Source organism: Giraffa tippelskirchi, chromosome 9 (assembly GCF_054371585.1).
Source record: "Giraffa tippelskirchi isolate mGirTip1 chromosome 9, T2T-mGirTip1v1.2.pri, whole genome shotgun sequence".
Taxonomy (NCBI): Eukaryota; Metazoa; Chordata; class Mammalia; order Artiodactyla; family Giraffidae; genus Giraffa; species Giraffa tippelskirchi.
In genome coordinates this window covers 107,926,935-107,941,965 of record NC_137283.1, presented here as the reverse complement: position 1 = coordinate 107,941,965, position 15,031 = coordinate 107,926,935, and the positions used below count along the sequence as shown (strand labels likewise).

At 39.6% G+C, this 15,031-nt stretch overlaps 1 protein-coding gene across 23 annotated transcripts in view; it reads left to right on the top strand.

The window, feature by feature from the left end:
- Window positions 1–15,031, top strand: part of CEP57L1 (centrosomal protein 57 like 1) — an 86,228-nt gene that overhangs the window by 62,514 nt on the left and 8,683 nt on the right. For all 23 annotated transcript variants that reach the window (XM_081526786.1, XM_081526785.1, XM_081526787.1 and 20 more), the window contains one exon: window positions 12,503–12,619. In XM_081526786.1, coding sequence (XP_081382912.1) covers window positions 12,503–12,619 — 117 coding nt within the window. The remainder of the gene's footprint in view (window positions 1–12,502; window positions 12,620–15,031) is intronic.

The window sequence follows — 15,031 nt, the reverse complement described above, 5'->3', positions numbered from 1 at the left end:
TGTTGCAGCGAGTACAATGTTAATTAGAAGTGGTAAAGACTGACATCCTTGTTTTGTTTCTGATCACTGGAGAAAGATGCTAGTCTTTCACTAGACTATTATCTCGAGGTTTTTCATAGTTGTCCCTTATCAAATGTGGAAATTACTTTCTATTCTTAGTTTGCTGAAAACTCTTACTGTGAATGATTTTGCGATTTGCTTTTTATACATCTAGTGAAAGGGTCATATGATTTTTCTCATTTCTTCTGTTAACATGGTAAGTTACATTGTTTGATTTTCAAATGTTAACCAACATTGCATTCCTGATATAGGCCCCAATCGATCTTGATGTAGTATAGTTTTTCTATATTGCTTGATTCAGCTTGCAAAGATTTCACTTAACAATTTTTGTGACTTCGTCCTTAAGGGATCTTGGTTTATAATTTTCTTACAACGTCTCATTTTGGTATTATGGTTTTGTTTGACTTCATGAAATTACTTGGGAAGATTCCTTCTATTTTCTGAAAGACCTTATATAAGAATAGTGTTATTTCCTCCTTAAATGTTTGATAGAGTTCAAATTTGATAGTTGCTATCTGGGACTGAAGTTTTCTTTGAGTTCAGTTTATTTATAACAGAGATTTGGCTACTCAGATTATCTGTTTTTCCTTGTATCTTTAGAGATGTCCCCTCTTTCATTCCTGATACTAGTAAATTGTGTTTGTGCTCTTTTTAAAACTATCAACGTACATATCACTTTATAAATTTTATAGATTAAAAAAAATCTTTATAAAAACTTTTATTTTCTATTTCATTGATTTCCACTTCATCTTTATTATTTCTTTCCTTCTACTAATGTAGGATTTAATTTGCAATTTTTTCCCTAGCTTTCGATGTTGGAAACTTAGGTTATTGATTTTAAAACTTTATTATTTCTTTTTAAATGTAATATATTGTGATTAAAACTATCAAGTTCCCTCTAAACTGTGCTTTGCCTGCATCCCACAGGTTTTGCCATTTTATAGTTTCATTATCTTTCAACTAAAAATATTTTTTTAAGTTCCCTATTCCCTGGTGGTTTCTTCTTACATTTTGCTGACTTCTTTTTCTCCAGGTATTTTTCCCCTTCTCCTGTTTAGTAGCTACTGTATAGGTTAAAGTTATGTATTCTTAACTGACTACAGTCTATCATGAATTAGCATTAAAACATTTCACATGTAATATAAGCTTCTACTACATAATGATTCCATTTGTCGCCCTTTGTGCTACAGTTTTCATACATTTTATTTCTATGTGTGTTATGTAACTCACAATACATTGTTTCTGTTTCTCCTTTAAATGATCAATTTTCCTTTAAAGAAAATTAAGAAACAAGAAGTAATATATATTTATCCACATTTTTACTATTTCAAATCCTGAAAGATGATGCTGTGAAAGTGCTGCACTCAATATGCCAGCAAATTTGGAAAACTCAGCAGTGGCCACAGGACTGGAAAAGGTCAGTTTTCATTCCAGTCCCAAAGAAAGGCAATGCCAAAGAATGCTCAAACTACCGCACAATTGCACTCATCTCACACGCTAGTAAAGTAATGCTCAAAATTCTCCAAGCCAGGCTTCAGCAATATGTGAACCGTGAACTGCTAGATGTTCAAGCTGGTTTTAGAAAAGGCAGGGGAACCAGAGATCAAACTGCCAACATCCAATGAATCATCAAAAAAGCAAGAGAGTTCCAGAAAAACATCTATTTCTGCTTTATTGACTATGCCAAAGCCTTTGACTGTGTGGATCACAATAAACGGTGGAAAATTCTAAAAGAGATGGGAATACCAGACCATCTGACCTGTCTCTTGAGAAACCTGTGTGCAGGTCAGGAAGCAACAGTTAGAACTGGACATGGAACAACAGACTGGTTCCAAATATGAAAAGGAGTACATCAAGGCTGTATATTGTCACCCTGCTTATTTAACTTATCTGCAGAGTACATCATGAGAAACGCTGGGCTGGAGGAAGCAGAAGCTGGAATCAAGATTGCCAGGAGAAATATCAATAACCTCAGATATGCAGATGACACCACCCTTATGGCAGAAAGTGAAGAAGAACTAAAGAGCCTCTTGATGAAAGTGAAAGAGGAAAGTGAAAAAGTTGGCTTAAAGCTTAACATTCAGAAAACTAAGACCATGGCATCCTGTCCCATCACTTCATGGCAAATAGATGGGGAAACAGTGGAAACGGTGGCTGACTTTATTTTTCTGCGCTCCAAAATCACTGCAGATGGTGATTGCAGCCATGAAATTAAAAGGCACTTTCCCCTCAGAAGGAAAGTTATGACCAACCTAGACAGCATATTAAAAAGCAGAGACATTACTTTGTCAACAAAGGTCCATCTAGTCAAGGCTATGGTTTTTCCAGTGGTCATGTATGGATGTGAGAGTTGGCCTATAAAGAAAGCTGAGCGCCAAAGAATTGATGCTTTTGAACTGTGATGTTGGAGAAGACTCTTGAGAGTCCCTTGGAATGCAAGGAAATCCAGCCAGTCTATCCTAAAGGAGATCAGTCCTGAATATTCATTGGAAGGACTGATGTTGAAGCTGAAACTCCAATACTTTGGCCACCTGATGCAAAGAGCTGACTCATTGGGAAAGACCCTGATGCTGGGAAAGATTGAGGGCAGGAGGAGAAGGGGCCGACAGAGGATGAGATGGTTGGATGGCATCACCAACTAATGGACATGGGTTTGGGTGAACTCCGGGAGCTGGTGATGGAGAGGGAGGCCTGGCATGCTGCGGTTCATGGGGTCGCAAAGAGTCGGACACGACTGAGCGACTGAACTAAACTTATTATTTTTAGTGCTTTTTAAAGTATGCTGGGAATTCTCTTAGCATGTATTTGTCTGGAAAAGGCTTTATTTCACCATCATTGTTGAAGGATAGTTTTACTGGGTAAGAATTCTAGTTGATTTTTTTTTTTTTAGATTTATTTATTTACTTTTGGCTGTGCTGGGTCTTCTTGCTGTGCACGGGCTTTCTCTAGTTGTGGAGAGTGGAGACTACTGTAGTTGTAGTTTGTGAGCTTCTCATTGCAATAACTTCTCTTGTTGCAGAGCTCGGGCTCTAGGGTGCATGGGCTTCAGTAGTTGCAGTGCATGGGCTTAGTAGTTGTGACTCTTGGGCTATAGAGCACTGGCTTAGTAGTTGTGGTACATGGGCTTAGTTGCTCCGTGACATATGGAATCTTCCTAGACTAGGGATTGAACTCGAGTCTCCTGCATTGGCAGGCAGATCCTCAACCACTGGACCAGAGAAGCCTGATTTCATAGTTTCTAATGAGAATTGTTATCTTCATTCCTCTGTGCATAGTGTGTTATTTCTTAGGCTGTTTTTTCCCTTTTATCACTGGTTTTCAACCATTTGATAATATGCCCAAATGTGGTTTTCTTTGTATTCATTCTGCTTGGGTTATTTTTTGTTTGTTCATTTTAGATTCTTGAATCTGTCAGTTAATATTTTTCATCAGAATTGGAACATTTTTAGGGATTAACCTTCAAATAATTATTCTTGTCTGATTTCTCTCTCTTCTACTTCTGTAACTCCAATAGAATGTTAGACCACAGGTCACCAAAACTCTACTTATTTTTTGTTTCAGTTTTTTATTTCTAATAAACTATTTTTTAGAGCAGTTTTAAGTTTATAGAAGATTTGTCAGATAATACTGAAAGTTCTCATATACTTCTTGCCCCCTCACAGTTGCCCCGTCATTAACATCTCGCATTAGTGTGGTAATAAATACCATTACAAGACAATTCGTAGGTATGCATATATATGTGTAGAACTTCCCGAGTAGCTCAGCAGTAAAGAATCTGCCTGCCAGTACAGAAGACACAAGTTCAATCCCTGGATCAGGAAGATCCCCTGGAGAAGGAAATGGCAATTCATTCCAGTATTCTTGCCTAGGAAATCTCATGGACAGAGTGGCCTGGCAGGCTTTATACAGTCCATGGTGTCGCAGAGTTGGACACAACTTAGCAACTCAACCCCAACAAATATATATGTGTAACTTTCCTTTTCTCCAAGTTCTCTGTATGCTTTAGTCCTTTGATAGCTGCTTTTCTATGTTATAGTTAGAGAGAGGGTAAGTCAATAAGTAGGTTTGATCACCTTGTGAATAACACTTTGTTTATTTAATGTGTTTCACTGATAATGTTTTCCATAGTAGAAATGTTATATAAAGATACATAGAAGATTTTGTTCCATTGATCTAATATCTTTTTTTGCACAGTTTCTTTGTTTTTGAAAAGTATTTTATTTTCTTTTGTTTTTTGCTTGTTGCAGTACCTAAAGTATGTGCATGTTTGTTATGTGTTTCTTTTTTTTTTTTTTTCATTTTCTTGAAATTCTTTATTTTTTTTTTTTTTATTTTTTTAATAAATTTATTTATTTTAGTTGGGGGCTAATTACTTTACAATATTGTAATAGTTTTTGCCATACATTGACATGAATCAGCCATGGGTTTACATTTGTTCCCCTTTCCGGACCCCCCACCCACCTCCCTCCCCATCCCATCCCTCCGGACCATCCCACTGCCCCGGCCCTGAGCCCTTGTCACATGCATCGAACATGGAATGGTGCTCTGTTTCACATATGACAATACACATGTCTCAATGCCATTCTCCCAGAACGTCCCACCCTCACCTTCTCCCTCAGAGTCCATAAAATTGTTCCATGCGTCTGTGTCTCTTATTCTGTCTCGCATATAGGGTTATCGTTACCATCTTTCAAATTCCATATATATGCATTAGTATACTGTATTGTTGTTTTTCTTTCTGGCTTACTTCACTCTGTATAATGGGCTCCAGTTTCATCCATCTCAGTAGAACCGATTCAAATGTATTTTTTTTAATGGCTGAGTAATATTCCATTGTGTATATGTACCACAGCTTCCTTATCCATTCGTCTGCTGATGGACATCTAGGTTGCTTCCATGTCCTGGCTATTGTAAACAGTGCTGCGATGAACATTGGGGTACACGCGTCTCTTTCAATTCTGGTCTCCTCGGTGTATATGCCCAGCAGTGGGATTGCTGGGTCATATGGCAGTTCTATTCCCAGTTTTTTAAGGAATCTCCACACTGTTCTCCATAGTGGCTGTACTAGTTTGCATTCCCACCAACAGTGTAAGAGGGTTCCCTTTTCTCCACACCCTCTCCAGCCTTTATTGCTTGTAGACTTTTGGATAGCAGCCATTCTGACTGGTGTGAAATGATACCTCATTGAGGTTTTGATTTGCATTTCTCTAATAATGAGTGATGTTGAGCATCTTTTCATGTGTTTGTTAGCCATCTGTATGTCTTCTTTGGAGAAATGTCTGTTTAGTTCTTTGGCCCATTTTTTGATTGGGTCGTTTATTTTTCGGGAATTCAGCTGCAGAAGTTGCTTGTATATTTTTGAGATTAATTGTTTGTCTGTTGCTTCATTTGCTATTATTTTCTCCCATTCTGAAGGCTGTCTTTTCACCTTGTTTATAGTTTCCTTTGTTGTGCAAAAGCTTTTAATTTTAATTAGGTCCCATTTGTTTATTTTTGCTTTTATTTCCAATATTCTGGGAGGTGGGTCATGGAGGATCCTGCTGTGATTTATGTCGGAGAGTGTTTTGCCTATGTTTTCCTCTAGGAGTTTTATTGTTTCTGGTCTTACGTTTAGATCTTTAATCCATTTTGAGTTTATTTTTGTGTACGGTGTTAGGAAGTGTTCTAGTTTCATTCTTTTACAAGTGGTTGACCAGTTTTCCCAGCACCACTTGTTAAAGAGATTGTCTTTTCTCCATTGTATATTCTTGCCTCCTTTGTCGAAGATAAGGTGTCCATATGTGCGTGGGTTTATCTCTGGGCTTTCTATTTTGTTCCATTGATCTATATTTCTATCTTTGTGCCAATACCATACTGTCTTGATGACTGTGGCTTTGTAGTAGAGCCTGAAGTCAGGCAGGTTGATTCCTCCAGTTCCATTCTTCTTCCTCAAGATTGCTTTGGCTATTCGAGGTTTCTTATATTTCCATACAAATTGTGAGATGATTTGTTCTAGTTCTGTGAAAAATACTATTGGTAGCTTGATAGGGATTGCATTGAATCTGTAGATTGCTTTGGGTAGAATACTCATTTTCACTATATTAATTCTTCCAATCCATGAACACGGTATATTTCTCCATCTGGTTGTGTCCTCTTTGATTTCTTTCATCAGTGTTTTATAGTTTTCTATATATAAGTCTTTTGTTTCTTTAGGTAGATATATTCCTAAGTATTTTATTCTTTTTGATGCAATGGTGAATGGTATTGTTTCCTTAATTTCTCTTTCTGTTTTCTCATTATTGGAGTATAGGAATGCAAGGGATTTCTGTGTGTTAATTTTATATCCTGCAACTTTACTATATTCATTGATCAACTCTAGTAATTTTCTAGTAGAGTCTTTAGGGTTTTCTATGTAGAGGATCATGTCGTCTGCAAACAGTGAGAGTTTTACTTCTTCTTTTCCTATCTGTATTCCTTTTATTTCTTTTTCAGCTCTGATTGCTGTGGCCAAAACTTCCAAAACTATGTTGAATAGTAGTGGTGAAAGTGGGCATCCTTGCCTTGTTCCTGACTTTAGGGGAAATGCTTTCAATTTTTCACCATTGAGGATAATGTTTGCTGTGGGTTTGTCATATATAGCTTTTATTATGTTGAGATATGTTCCTTCTATTCCTGCTTTCTGGAGGGTTTTAATCATAAATGGATGCTGAATTTTGTCAAAGGCTTTTTCTGCATCTATTGAGATAACCATATGGTTTTTTTCTTTCAATTTGTTAATGTGGTGTATTACATTGATTGATTTGCGGATGTTAAAAAAACCTTGCATTCCTGGGATAAAGCCCACTTGGTCATGATGTATGATCTTTTTAATATGATGTTGGATTCTGTTTGCTAGAATTTTATTAAGGATTTTTGCATCTATGTTCATCAGTGATATTGGCCTGTAGTTTTCCTTTTTTGTGACATCTTTGTCTGGTTTTGGAATTAGGGTGATGGTGGCCTCATAGAATGAGTTTGGAAGTTTACCATCTTCTGCAATTTTCTGGAAGAGTTTGAGTAGGATAGGTGTTAGCTCTTCTCTAAATTTTTGGTAGAATTCCGCTGTGAAGCCGTCTGGTCCTGGGCTTTTGTTTGCTGGAAGATTTCTGATTACAGTTTCGATTTCCGTGCTTGTGATGGGTCTGTTAAGATCTTCTATTTCTTCCTGGTTCAGTTTTGGAAAGTTATACTTTTCTAAGAATTTGTCCATTTCTTCCAAGTTGTCCATTTTATTGGCATATAGCTGTTGGTAGTAGTCTCTTATGATCCTTTGTATTTCTGTGGAGTCTGTTGTGATCTCTCCATTTTCATTTCTAATTTTGTTGATCTGATTCTTCTCCCTTTGTTTCTTGATGAGTCTGGCTAATGGCTTATCAATTTTGTTTATCTTCTCGAAAAACCAGCTTTTAGTTTTGTTTATTTTTGCTATGGTCTCTTTTGTTTCTTTTGCATTTATTTCTGCCCTAATTTTTAAGATTTCTTTCCTTCTACTGACCCTGGGGTTTTTCATTTCTTCCTTCTCTAGTTGCTTTAGGTGTAGAGTTAGTTGATTTATTTGATTTTTTTCTTGTTTCTTGAGGTACGCCTGTATTGCTATGAACCTTCCCCTTAGTATTGCTTTTACAGTGTCCCATAGGTTTTGGGTTGTTGTGTTTTCATTTTCATTCGTTTCTATGCATAATTTTATTTCTTTTTTGATTTCTTCTGTGATTTGTTGGTTATTCAGAAGCGTGTTGTTTAGCCTCCATATGTTGGAACTTTTAATAGTTTTTTTCCTGTAATTGAGGTCTAATCTTACTGCATTGTGGTCAGAGAAGATGGCTGGGATGATTTCAATTTTTTTGAATTTACCAAGGCTAGATTTATGGCCCAGGATGTGATCTATCCTGGAGAAAGTTCCATGCGCACTTGAGAAAAAGGTAAAATTGATTGTTTTGGGGTGGAAACTCCTGTAAATATCAATTAAATCTAATTTGTCTATTGTATCATTTAAAGTTTGTGTTTCCTTGTTAATTTTCTGTTTAGTTGATCTATCCATATGCGTGAGTGGAGTATTAAAGTCTCCCACTATTATTGTGTTATTGTTAATTTCCCCTTTCATACTTGTTAGTATTTGCCTTATATATTGTGGTGCTCCTATGTTGGGTGCATATATATTTATGATTGTTACGTCTTCTTCTTGAATTGATCCTTTGATCTTTATGTAGTGTCCTTCTTTGTCCCTTTTCACATCCTTTATTTTAAAGTCTATTTTATCTGAAATGAGTATTGCGACTCCTGCTTTCTTTTGGTCTCCGTTTGCATGGAATATGTTTTTCCATCCTTTCACTTTCAGCCTGTGTGTGTCCCTAGTTTTGAGGTGGGTCTCTTGTAGACAGCATATATAGGGGTCTTGTTTTTGTATCCATTCAGCAACCCTTTGTCTTTTGGTTGGGGCATTCAACCCATTTACATTTAAGGTAATTATTGATAAGTATGATCCCGTTGCCATTTACTTTGTTGTTTTGAGTTCGTGTTGAAACATCCTTTCTGTGTTTCCTGTTTAGAGAAGATCCTTTAGCATTTGCTGGAGAGCTGGTTTGGTGGTGCTGAATTCCCTCAGCTCTTGCTTGTCTGTAAAGCTTTTGAATTCTCCTTCATATCTGAATGAGATCCTTGCTGGGTACAGTAATCTGGGTTGTAGATTATTCTCTTTCATTACTTTAAGTATGTCCTGCCATTCCCTTCTAGCCTGAAGGGTTTCTATTGAAAGATCAGCTGTTATCCTTATGGGGATCCCCTTGTGTGTTATTTGTTGTTTTTCCCTTGCTGCTTTTAATATTTGTTCTTTGTGTTTGATCTTTGTTAATTTGATTAATATGTGTCTTGGGGTGTTTCGCCTTGGGTTTATCCTGTTTGGAACTCTCTGGGTTTCTTGGACTTCTGTGACTATTTCTTTCCTCAATTTAGGGAAATTCTCAACTATTATCTCCTCGAGTATTTTTTCATGGCCTTTCCTTTTATCTTCTTCTTCTGGGACTCCTATGATTCGAATGTTGGGGCATTTCATATTGTCCCAGAGGTCCCGGAGGTTTTCCTCATTTCTTTTGATTCTTTTTTCTTTTTTCCTCTCTGCTTCGTTTATTTCCATCATTCTATCTTCTACCTCACTTATCCTATCTTCTGCCTCCGTTATTCTACTGTTGGTTCCCTCCAGAGTGTCTTTTATCTCCTTTATTTCATTATTCATTCTATATTGATTCCTTTTTATTTCTTCTAAGTCCTTGATAAACATTTCTTGCATCTTCTCAATCTTTGTCTCCAGGCTATTTATCTGTAACTCCATTTTGCTTTCAAGATTTTGGATCATTTTTATTATCCTTATTCTAAATTCTTTTTCAGATAGAGTCCCTATCTCCTCCTCTTTTGTTTGGCTTTGTGGGCATTTCTCATTTTCCTTTACTTGCTGAGTATTTCTCTGCCTTTTCATCTTGTTTAGATTGCTGTGTTAGGCGTGGCCCTTCTGTATTCTGGTAGTATGAAGTTCCTCTTTGTTGTGGAGGTTCCTCACTGCGGTTGGGGTTGGACAGGTGGCTTGTCAAGGTTTCCTGGTTGGGGGAGCTTGTGTCGGTGTTCTGGTAGGTGGAGCTGGATTTCTGCTCTCTAGAGTGTAATGGAGTGACCAGTATTAATTTTTGAGATGTCTATGGATTTGGTGTGCCTCTGGGCAGCCTGTATATTGATGCTCAGGTCTATGTTCCTGCGTTGCTGGAGAATTTGCGTGGTATGTCTTGCTCTGGAACTTATTGTCTCTTGGGTGGAGCTTGGTTTCAGTGAATTTATGGAGGCTATTGGATGGTCTCTTATTAATTAATGTTTCCCCTGGTTTTCAGTCTTATTCTTGCAGTAGCCTCAAGACTTCTCCTTCCATACAGCCTCAATAATAAAACTTTTAGGTTAATGGTGAAAAGATTCTCCACAGTGAGGGATACCCAGAAAGGTTCACTGAGTTACATGGAGAGATGAGGTGGGGGGGGTGGGTTGAGGTGACCAGGAGGGGAAGAGGGGAATTCAAATGTGGAGAGAGCAATCTAGCCAGTAAGCACTTCCCTCTGTGCTTTCCACAGTTTGGAACCCTCAGAGTGATTCACAGAGATACATAGAGAGGGGGGAGGAAGGTAACAGAGGTGAGCATGAGTAGAAAGGGAGGAATTAAGAGGGGAGAGAGAGATCTGGGCAGTATCCTGTTCCTAAAGTGTTCTCCGGTACCCAGAACACCCTCAGAGATTCACAGAATTGGGTTGAGAAGAGAAGGAGGAGGGTGGGAGATAGAGGTTCCCTGGGGGAGAAGAAAGAGCATCAATAGGGGGAGAGAGTGATCAGGCCAGTGATCACACTCCTGAGTAAAAATGGGTCCTAAAGATTGGGTTCTTAAATGTACAAAGTTGATATCAAATATGTAAAACAAAGATTAAAAATCTAGAGTAGAGGTCAGACTCTTATAAAACTTACAATCTAAAAAAAAAAAAAAAGAAAAAAGGAAACGGTGTAAAAAGAAAAAAAACAGTAAAACAGTAAAAAAAGAAACAGTAAAAAAATGTAGAACAGGAAAAAAACATTAAAAAAAAGAAAACACAAAAGGTATAAGATATATGTATGTAGTTTGCTTCAAAAATAGGTTTTTTTTTTTTTTTGCAAGTTAATAGTGGGTTATGAAAATGAAAGTTAAAGGTGTAATAGAGGACTTGAAGAAAAAGGAAAGAAGAGAAAAAAAAATTTTTTTTTAATTAAAAAAAATTAAAAAAAAAAATAATAATAATAGTAAAAAATATATATATCCCGGACTTTCTCTGGAGCTGTTGTGAGCAGTGTGGGATCTGCTCAGTTTTAGATAGATCCTTATTCCTGCTTATACTTTTCAAGATCTATAGGTCCTTTTTAATGCAGTCGGTATTAACTACAGGGATCTTAATCTGTTGGCCTGTCCCTTCCAAAGCGCTTCCCTCTGTTTATTTGGCTTCTGTTTGGAGATCTCTTCAGTATCTAATTTCCGCCCTGCAACAAAGCGGTGGAGGTGATCTCTTTAGGTTCGCTTGTTCAATCGTGCTGTGGGGAGGAAGGAACACTGCAATTCTGGCGTGTGTGTGGTAAGCTCGCAGTGTCTCGGCCGCACTGGGTTCGCCCCCGCTCACGGCGTGTGTGCTTTCCCCGTCTACCCTGCTCAGGCTTCAGGTTACTCGGCCGGGGAGCGGGCCCTGAGCTGCGTGCACTTCCCAGGTCTAAGCCGCTCAGGTTCAGGCTCCCGGTTACTCCACAAAGGCGCAGACTCGGTTTCGCCCGCGGCTTGTGCCGTTCCCGGTCGGAGCTGCCCAGGCGGCCAGGAGTTTGGCGAGGGCGCTGTCCCCTGTTGGGGCGGTGCGGCTTATCACCTCCCTGGTCCCCGCCTCGGTTTACGCGCGCGCCCGGCTCCGGTGTGCTTTGTGTCGGTTCTGGGGAGCTGGTCTCTGGCTGCGACCCTCCCGGCGGCTGTCGACCCTCTGGGATCTCAGGCAGTCTTTGCTTAGAAACTGGGAGCCTGTTTGCAGTTTGGTAGGGGGTGCCCTCTCTGGAGCCGAGTTTGCCCCTTTCCGGCTCTGGCGGGCCCCGCCTGCCCGCTGTGTCCGGCGGGGGATGGGGCGGTCCGCAGCCGGCTAGCTCTCCTCTGGTATCGCTCAGTCCTTTGTTCTGTGAGCGGGCCGGCAGTGCCTTAGAGTTGGGCTTTTCGCGGGATAGTTCTCTCTCTCTCTCTCTCTCGCTGTCCCACAGTTTAGGTTACTATCTCACGTTAGCTCCCTCAGATTGCCCTCGGGGCACTCGGGCCCGGTCCTTACCCTAGGCAATGCCGCCCGCTCCTCTCCGTTCAGCCCCCACTTGCTGGTGGCGGATGATGCGAGCGTCTGGGGTTCTTTGCTGGGAGTTGCTTTAGGCACGTAATCTGTGGATTTTATTTATTTTTTCCCTCCCAGTTACGTTGCCCTCCGAGAAAAAAAATCCTCCCCCACACCCGCCGATGAGAGGGTTTCCTGGTGCTTGGAAATTCCTCCTCTTTTACGACTCCCTCCCCGGGACGGGTCTCCGTCCCTAACTCTTTTGTCTCTCTTTTTATCTTTTATAATTTCTCCTACCTCTTTTGAAGATAATGCGCAGTTTTTGTGAAAGCCTGACGTCCTCAGCCAGCCTTCAGAAGTAGTTTTGTGAAGTTTGGTCAGCGTTCAGATGTTCTTTCGATAAATTTGTGGAGGAGAGAGTGGTCTCCCCGTCCTATTCCTCCGCCATCTTAGCCCCGCCCCCCTGTTATGTGTTTCTTATGACAATTTATATTGTGCTTTGAATACTCAGAAATTGTATTATTCTTGAGCAATTGGCTTCACTTGCCAAATTTAGGTTTTGTTTTTTTCCTTTCCAGGCCCAGCTTCAAAGGGAAAAAGAACAGGATCATATGAAGCTTCATGCAAAACTTGAAAAGCTTGATGTCTTAGAAAAAGAATGTTTTAAACTTACAACAACTCAGAAAACTGCTGAGGTAAGCTTCCACTTATTTCTTTCAAGTGGTGATACCAGGAATAAATCTTTAGTGTTATACGTAATTACCCTGTATATGAATATGCAATAAAATTAGATTTGTAAAACTTCATTAATAGCTTTTAGTAATCCAGATATGAGTTATTGCCTATAGATCACAGCATAAATGAGTTTGCTTTTTGATGTGAAATTGTAGTTTTACCTTCTTCTGCAGTGGTAGAATATTTTCGTTTGTTAGGTGATTTACCTAAAGGATATTGAAAAGATAGCCTTTCACCATTTGCAAGTAAATTATGCCTATTCTAGATCCTATCCTGGAATGCCCTCTCCTTTTCCAACCAAATCCTATCCATTTTGTTCAGTTCAGTTCAGTTCAGTTCAGTCGCTCAGTCGTGTCTGCCTCTTTGCAACCCCATGAACCGCAGCACACCAGGCTTCCCTGTCCATCACCAACTCCCTGAGTCCACCCAAAACCATCTCCATCGAGTCGATGATGCCATCCAGCCATCTCATCCTCTGTCGTCCCCTTCTCCTCCTGCCCTCAATCTTTCCCAGCATCAGGGTCTTTCCCAATGAGTCAGCTCTTTGCATAAGGTGGCCAAAGTATTGGAGTTTCAGCTTCAACATCAGTCCTTCCAATGAACACCCAGGACTGATCTCCTTTAGGATGGACTGGTTGGATCTCCTTGCAGTCCAAGGGACTCTCAAGAGTCTTCTCCAACACCACAGTTCAAAAGCATCAATTCTTCTGTGCTCAGCTTTCTTTATAGTCCAACTCTCACATGCACATGACCACTGGTAAAACCATAGCCTTGACTAGACAGACCTTTGTTGGCAAAGTAACGTCTCTGCTTTTTAATATGCTATCTAGGTTGGTCATAACTTTCCTTCCAAGGAGTAAGCGTCTTTTAATTTCATGGCTGCAGTCACCATCTGCAGTGATTTTGGAGCCCAGAAAAATAAAGTCAGCCACTGTTTCCACTGTTTCCCCATCTATCTGCTATGAAGTGATGGGAACGGATGCCATAATCTTACTTTTCTGAATGTTGAGCTTTAAGCCAACTTTTTCACTCTCCTCTTTCACTTTCATCAAGAGGCTCTTTAGTTCTTCTTCACTTTCTGCCATAAGGGTGGTGTCATCTGCATATCTGAGGTTATTGATATTTCTCCTGGCAATCTTGATTCCAGCTTCTGCTTCCTCCAGCCCAGCATTTCTCATGATGTACTCTGCAGATAAGTTAAATAAGCAGGGTGACAATATACAGCCTTGATGTACTCCTTTTCATATTTGGAACCAGTCTGTTGTTCCATGTCCAGTTCTAACTGTTGCTTCCTGACCTGCATACAGGTTTCTCAAGAGACAGGTCAGATGGTCTGGTATTCCCATCTCTTTCAGAATTTTCCACCATTTATTGTGATCCACACAGTCAAAGGCTTTGGCATAGTCAGTAAAGCAGAAATAGATGTTTTTCTGGTACTCGCTTGCTTTTTCGATGATCCAGCAGATGTTGGCAATTTGATCTCTGGTTCCTCTGCCTTTTCTAAAACCAACTTGAACATCTGGAAGTTCATGGTTCACGTATTGCTGAAGCCCAGCTTGGAGAATTTTAAGCGTTACTTTACTAGTGTGTGAGACGAGTGCAATTGTGTGGTAGTTTGAGCATTCCTTGGCATTGCCCTTCTTTGGGATTGAAATGAAAACTGACCTTTTCCAGTCCTGTGGCCACTGCTGAGTTTTCCAAATTTGCTGGCATATTGAGTGCAGCACTTTCACAGTGTCATCTTTCAAGATTTGAAATAGCTCAACTGGAATTCCATCACCTCCACTAGCTTTGTTTGTAGTGATGCTTCCTAAGGCCCCCTTGACTTCACATTCCAGGATGTCTGGCTCTAGGTGAGTGATCATACCATCGTGATTGTCTGGGTCGTGAAGAACTTTTTTGTACAATTCTTCTGTGTATTCTTGCCACCTCTTCTTAATGTCTTCTGCTTCTGTTAGGTCCCTGCTATTTCTGTCCTTTATTGAATCCATCTTTGCATGAAATATTCCCTCGGTATCTCTCATTTGCTTGAAAAGAGCTCTAGTCTTTCCCATTCTATTGTTTTCCTCTATTTCTTTGCATTGATCACTGAGGAAGGCTTTCTTATCTCTCCTTGCTATTTTTTGGAACTCTGCATTCAGATAGGAATATCTTTCCTTTTCTCCGTTGCTTTTCGCTTCCCATCTTTTCACAGCTATTTGTAAAGCCTCCTCAGACAGCCATTTTGCTTTTTTGCATTTCTTTTTCTTGAGTATGGTCTTGATTCCTGTCCCCTGGACAATGTCACAAACCTCCATCCGTAGTTCATCATGTATTCTGTCTATCAGATCTAGTCCTTTGAATCTATTTCTCACTTCTACTGTATAGTCATA